The sequence below is a fragment of the Pelodiscus sinensis genome, chromosome 3, assembly GCF_049634645.1.
Source record: "Pelodiscus sinensis isolate JC-2024 chromosome 3, ASM4963464v1, whole genome shotgun sequence".
Classification (NCBI taxonomy): domain Eukaryota; kingdom Metazoa; phylum Chordata; order Testudines; family Trionychidae; genus Pelodiscus; species Pelodiscus sinensis.
Genome location: NC_134713.1, coordinates 61759988 through 61766981, shown reverse-complemented (window position 1 = coordinate 61766981; position 6994 = coordinate 61759988). Strand labels below are relative to the sequence as shown.

The 6994-nt window shown below is 46.9% G+C and overlaps 1 protein-coding gene across 3 annotated transcripts in view; it reads left to right on the top strand.

Annotated features, from left to right (window-relative positions):
- The first annotated feature begins 303 nt into the window (after positions 1–303).
- The window catches only part of SNX14 (sorting nexin 14), a 70026-nt gene continuing 63335 nt past the window's right edge, over positions 304–6994 (top strand). For 2 of the 3 annotated variants that reach the window (XM_075923838.1, XM_075923837.1), the window contains exons 1-4: positions 304–459; positions 2599–2719; positions 5182–5258; positions 5358–5436. In XM_075923838.1, coding sequence (XP_075779953.1) covers positions 320–459; positions 2599–2719; positions 5182–5258; positions 5358–5436 — 417 coding nt within the window. In that variant the 5' untranslated portion in view covers positions 304–319. Of the gene's footprint in view, positions 576–2598; positions 2720–5181; positions 5259–5357; positions 5437–6994 lie in introns of all 3 variants that reach the window. The other variant, XM_075923839.1, reaches the window with a different exon arrangement.

Below are 6994 nucleotides of genomic sequence, written 5' to 3'. Positions count from 1 at the left end.
CGGGACGTTCGCGGTGGCGTCGCGCAGCCAACCCGGCCGCGGCGCGGCAGGATCCATTTAGCCCCTACGGACGCCGGACGCTCATCGTCGCAGCTTCGCCATCCGCCTCCAGCGAGGCTAGATCCTAGCGCCCCGCCCCGTCACCATGACGCCGGCGCCCCGAGCCTCACGCCCAGCGTACGCGACGCACGCCCGTGAAATCACGTGGCGGTGGGGTCACGTGACACAGAGCGGAAGCAGCTTCCCCGCCGCCGTCGCCGCCTTGTGGGTCCGGGGGTCCCTGCGCTGGATGCGCCGCGCCCCTTCCCCGCTGGCGGCGATGGGGTGGGGGCGCGCGGCGTGCGAGAGGCTGAGGCGCCGCGCGCGGGGGCTGGAGGCGCTGCGGGAGGCCTTCCGCCAGTACCCGCTGTTGTGCGGCACTGGGCTGGGGCTCGGCGCCGTCACCCTCCTGCTGAACCGGTAACAGCCCCCGCCTGGGCCCCTGCTTCCGCCCCCTCCTGCCCAACGCCGGGCGGCCCTGGCTGCGGCCTCCCACGAGCCGGCGGTGACGTGGAAGAGTCTCGGAGGGAGGCCGGGTGAGGGGGGCAGGGCAGAAGGGCCCCTACTTAATGGCCGGGGGCCGATTGCCTAAAGCGGGGCACTGGGAGCAGCTGTCCAGTGGAGGAGGGCGCGATGGGAACTGGCTTCCTCTGTCCCGCGGGCTGCGCTGAGAGGCGCTCTCCTGGGAACCTCGTTAGGCACCTGTAGCGAAGCAGCTGCCAGGAGCGGTCATCCCGGTACCAGTAGGCGGGGAGAGGCCGCGACTTGCTCAGCCTTCCCCTAGACACGGGTTTAGGCCCGTCTGCCAGCTCCTGTGCATCCCCGTACCCGCGAGCAGGAGCGGCTGTTCTGACTGTCCTGAGACAGGGTTTAGTTCACATGGCTTCCTGTTCGTCCCATTAACTTTGGAGCAGAGGCGACAGAGCTATTCTCTTCTCTTCCCTCCCACTGGCAACGTATTAGTGGCTAGCAATTCAAGAAAAGATTTATAGCGAGGGGCCAGACTGTGGGAGAAGCAGAGCAAGAAAGCTACACCCTCTGCCTTTACCCTCTTATGAGTCAGCTTTCTTCACATCTCCATACATGTCAATCAGGAGAGGAAACATCATTCTTCTTGGCTTCTGCTGTGAATAAATAACTTTGGGGCTTCAGCATCAGCGTGTTCTAGCACTCCCAGTGTGTGATTGCTTGATCACTCTCTTTTCTTACCTCAGTCTCCAGAGTTTTGCTACCCTGTGTGCATTAAAATATAGAAAGCAGCATAGCATTCCCAAATTATTAAGCATAAACTATACATGGTATGAGCAACAGTTATAAAGTAAGGAGTAAGGACCTAACAAAATCCTGGTGCTGATTCTGCATCATATAGGGCATACATGCTTATGTTTTTGCTCTGAGGCATTTTCACTGGGAGACTAACACTAGTAAGACTAGACTTACTGGGTGACCTAGAGAAGAGTGCTAGTTTCGTTGTTTTAAAATTTTACAAAAAGTTTCTGAACAGAGAAACATTTATCACCTACATGCAGCGCAGTTGTACAAGAGATCGTTATGATATAGACTATTTCAGCATCTATTACTGTACTCACAACTCATTAGAAACCCCCGCCCAAAAAATAAACAGTGCCCATGGAGCATCAAAGGAAGAGAGTGCTGTGTCCCTGCACAAAATTAGTTTTTAGATTTGCGTCTATTGTAGTGAGCCTTTCATGCTAGAAAGATACTAGTAAGTAAATGTAAATATTGTATTAACTTGTCAGTCAATATCAGAACAAGAAGTGATGAAGTGCTGTCTAATGTAAACATAAATCTGATGGCCAGTGCTCACTTTTGAGGTGGCATGGGTATTAGTTATATTTGTAATATGATTTGAAGTAAAGTGCTACATTAATATTGCTGTTTTATTATTATTGTCTGTGGATGAGTGTACCTTAGATTTCTGTAATTTAAAGCTCCAATCATTGATAAAAGTCTCTTTTCATGAACACACAGACCAGTGGTTCTCAAACTTTTTGAGTTAGTGACTGCTTTCACACAGCAAGCCTGTGAGTGCAACATCCCACCACCTTCAGAGTGGCTGCATGTGACACCATCTGGGGCTGAAAGCTGCAGCCCAGTCACCCAAGGGCTGAGAGCTCATGACACCCATGATACCTCTTCTCCTCCTGAGTGATTATGATTCCCAGTTTGAGAACTCCTGACACAGAGTTAAATATAGTATTTCACTTAATTTCAGCAGTCACCACAAGAAATACTTGTCTTCATATGTCATCTTGAAAAATTCTGCTGTAAATATACTATATGGTATTGTCTACCTTGTTATAATCAGTGGGGTTGCCCAGGTTGACTTGGACTTGCTGAAGCCATAGCTTGAGAGTTTCAGCTCTGGGAAGTGAAGCTCAGGTTATAGGCTCACTGCCTGGAGCCTCCCCTTACCCAGAGCAGTGGGTCTCAGACTTTGGTCCCTCCTCCTGGTAATTTTTGTTGTCAGAAGGGGGTCATAACATAGTGAAATTTGAGGAGCCCTATTATAAAACAGTAGTTTTCTTTGTTTACAAGGTATCTTCACATTTTGATGATCTTCTGGTCGTTTGTTGCTGGCATTGTCACATTCTACTGCGTATTAGGACCAGATTCTCTCTTGCCAAATATTCTTTTTACAATAAAATATAAACCTAAGGTACATTTAATTTTTCTTTGTCGTGTTTATTTCTTCTCCATTTATTTTGTAGCAATATGTACAAAGAGTAATTTTAGATAATGTGCTCTTTTTAAATGTAACAGTATTGAATGCAGTTGATATTAGCTTGCAACCTTTCTATAATGAACAGTCTTCAGATACAAATTAATGTACTAATCTTGCAAATATTTATCCGTTGAACCCAGTGGAACTCCTCACTACAGATGTTAGAAGCTAGCTGGTTAACCGTTTAACCGATAAGTGATTGCTTATTAACGGTTCCCGTAACTGCAACATCCTCCCCCTTTCTACATGCTCTGCATTTAAAACTCGGACTGGCAGGCTGGTCCAGTCCCAGCCTGCTGGCCCGAGTTTTAAATGAAGATCATGCAGGGGAGCTGCTTGCCACCCTGTGCTGCTGCCTCTGATATAGAGACTGCAGTGGAGGATGGCTGGTGGGAGCTGGTCTGTGCAGGGAGCCGGTTTAAAAACCAACTCTTACTGGCCGCCCTGTGCTGCTGCCTATGTATAAGAGGCGGGTGGCAGCAGCCCCTATGCACAGGGGGCCTGAGCTCCCCATGCACAGAGGCTGCTCTGGCATTCCACGGAGCAGCTTCTCTCCATGGCAATTCCAGGACAGAGGCTGCAGCTCGGGGTGTCAGTTTGGAGCTGGTCTGCGTGGGGGTCCCAATTGTCACCCTGTGCTGCTGCCTCTATATCAGAGGCAGCAGCACTGGGTGGCAGCGGGCTCCCAAGTGTGGGATTGGAAACATGCTGGCTGCAGGCCCTGCCCTGTGGGGAGAGCATTTTGGTAACTGTGTAACTGCTAAGAATCGTTGCAGCTACACCATTACTAAAATTAACGATTTCTAAATGTCCTGCTCTTTGTATGTATAAAATTAACTAAATGCATTTGCAGGATCAGGGCCTTATTACTTCTTGGGGTTAGTCCCACTTTGAGCAGGGGATTGGACTAGATGACCTCTTGAGGTGTCTTACAACCCTAATCTGTGATACTCAACAGCTAGAAATATGCTGTTTTCGGTATAGGCAATTTAATTGCTGCCTAAATAATGCTTTTAGAGTGTCTGTGGCAGTTGGGTATTTTTTAAACCATAAACCTGCACGATAATGTTTTGTTTGTAAAATAGTTCAATTTCCTTTGACAAAATGAGTTCAGTTTATATATTATTGGCTATACTCAGCTTACTTCATGTGAATTTGAAGTTTCAAAGAAAGAAACATTGTCAATTCTAAATCACTTTTCTGCTGAAGTTAGAAAAATAATTTTATGTTCATGGGTTAGTTTGAATCTGTACATTATTTTATTAAATTCAGTTCCTTCCGTTTGATATTTTACTAACTTAATTACAGGCAGTCCCCGGGTTACGTACAAGATAGGGACTGTAGATTTGTTCTTAAGTTGAATCTGTATGTAAGTCGGAACTGGCGTCCAGATTCAGCCGCTGCTGAAACTGACCGCCAGTTCCGACTTACATATAGAATCAACTTAAGAACCCCAAGCGTCCCCAAGTCAGCTGCTGCTGAAACTGATCAGCGGCTGATTCCAGGAAGCCCGGGGCAGAGCAACTCTGCCTCGGGCTTCCTGTAGTCAGCGCCGGTCAGTTTCAGCAGCAGCTGACTTGGGGACGCCTGGGGCAGAGCAGCTGGGGTGCTGCTGGGTTGAAACTGACCAGCAGCGGCTGAATCAGGACACCTGGGGCAGAGCAGCTGGGATGCTGCCGGGCTGGTCCAGTAGTGCCCAGAGCGGCGCTGCGGGACCAACCGGCAGCGCCCCAGCTGCTCTGCCACAGGCAACGGAGAAAAGCCTAGTCTGCTGGGGGGGGGGGGGGGCGTACTAGTTGCGCCCCCCCCCCCCCCAGCAGACCAGGAAGACGCGGGTGGCGGACCGAGACGTACCGTGGTACCGCCGCCCGGGTCCTCCGCGGCTTTGCTCCCAGTCTCCCTGGTCTGCTGGAGACCAGCAGACCAGGGAGACGGGGAGCAAAGCCTCTGAGGATGCCGGCAGTGGGACAGCCACAGCGCGCCTGGGCTGCCCCCCTGCCGGCTTCCCCCGCAGCTTTGCAAAGCTGCGGAGGGGCTTGCACAGCGGAGCCCCTTCGCGGCTTTGCTCCGCGTCTTCCTGGTCTGCAGACCAGGGAGACGCGGAGCAGCTTTTCTTGCCCGGGAGTACACGGGCGGCGGGACCATGCGGTCCCGCCGTCCATGTTCGTAACTGCGGATCCGACATAAGTTGGATCCGCATAAGTCGGGGACTGCCTGTATCTTCATATTCACCTTTCTCCCCTGCCCAAAAAGAAAAACAAACAATTTATATTTTGTGCAAATTAGTTTTACTGTAATCACATACAATAAAAGCAAATTGGTTAGTGTACAAATGCTTTGAGAGAGATGATTTTGAAAAAAAAAAGATTTCTTGTTAAATACTTTTTCTTTCTTAGCAATTAGAACTACAAGAGCTATTTCCCCAAGGTCACAGCTGTGCTGTATGTGGTAAAGTCAAGTGCAAAAGGCATAGGTAAGTTAATATTTGGCATTTCTTATAATAACAGTTGCTACATTTTGTACTTTGAAGTGAGAAAATCATCTGTTACATGTTGTATTATTTCTCTTACAGACGTGCATTGCTTCTGGAAAACTACCAGCCATGGCTGGATCTAAAAGTATCTTCCAAAGTTGATGCCTCTCTCTCAGAGGTAAACTGTTATTTAATTGTCAATTAATGTTAATTATTTGACATGATTTCAATGCATTGAAATCCCAAACAGCTAACGTCTTGTCATTCAGATTGTTCCTTAATGCCAGGTTTACACTACAAGGGAAAGTCATCTTAAGGTGCACAGTTCCAGCTACATAAAAAACATAGCTGGAGTTGATCTACCTTAAGACAGGCTTCGATGCCATCCTTGCAGTGGGAGGTCAATTGCAGAAAGGCTCCTGCCAACTTCCTTTACGCCTTGCGAGAAGTAGGAATACTGTCGCTGACGGGAGTGCCCTCAGTGTTCAATCTAGCTGGTCTTTATTAGACCTGCTAAATTGAAGGCTAGAAGATCGATTGTTGTGTTGTTGATCTTCCCAGGTGGAGACATGATCTTAGACTCATAATTACTTTTGGGCATCAGTCCATCACATTTCTTGTATGTATTAAAAATATGAAATCACATAGGAACTACTTCTGGTATTTTCTGTCCCGTATGGGGGTTCGAAATTCAAAAAGAATGTTGAAAAATTAGAGCGAGTTCAGAGAGAAGCCATAAGAATGATTAGACTGGAAAGCATGCATCATAATGAGACCTTCAGGGAGCTCAGTCTGCTTATAGTATATAATAGAGGATGAAGGTGTGACTTGATTGTAGTCTATAAGTGTCTAGATAGGGAACAGAACTTTTATAATAAAAGGGTCGTCAGTCTAATAGAAGTTTAATAAAAGCTAGTGGTTGGAATTTGAAACTCGAGAAATAGACTTGAAATATAGCACAGATTTTAAATGGGTATAATTTACCACGAACAATTTACCAGTGGTTGTGGCAGATTATTTATTACCGGCAATTATAAAATCTCTAAAAAGCAGAATTAATTCTGTCAAGTTGTATGCCTGTAATGTCAGACTAAAGGATAATACAGGGAAGTCCTATGACCTATGTTGTACAAGAAATCAGAATAAATGGTCACAATGGTTTCTGAGGGCCATATCTACGACAATGAGTACATGCTTAAATTGAGGCACCAAGGTAGGTTCAGCACTGTCCTTGCAATACTTCCCCAATACTAAATAATAAATATTGTTCTTTCTTATCTCTTGTTCTTTCCAGCCCACTGTTCTTTACACTCTGCTGTGACTACACTTTAAGTTCAGTAAGATTGGGAGGAGGGTCAGTTCTTTATGAGAAGGAGCTAGCATGTTTTCGGGTTCTTTAAAATAGTAAATAGTACAAATAATTAAGATGTGCAATGATTATCTGAAGAAGTAATTTGTTAACGATGGCCTAGAGTTATTTCCTTCCTAAATGTGAATGTATATTTAAAAAGTATAAAATATTGAACTTTTTTATGCAATAGCTGACATTTTCTTCAGAGCAGTACGAGTTGAGGAGTTCTGATTAGCAGATTTATTAGGGTTTGTAGTACAGGCAGTCCCCGGGTTACGTACAAGATAGGGACTGTAGGTTTGTTCTTAAGTTGAATTTGTACGTAAGTCGGAACTGGCGTCCAGATTCAGCCGCTGCTGAAACTGACCAGCGGCTGACTACAGGA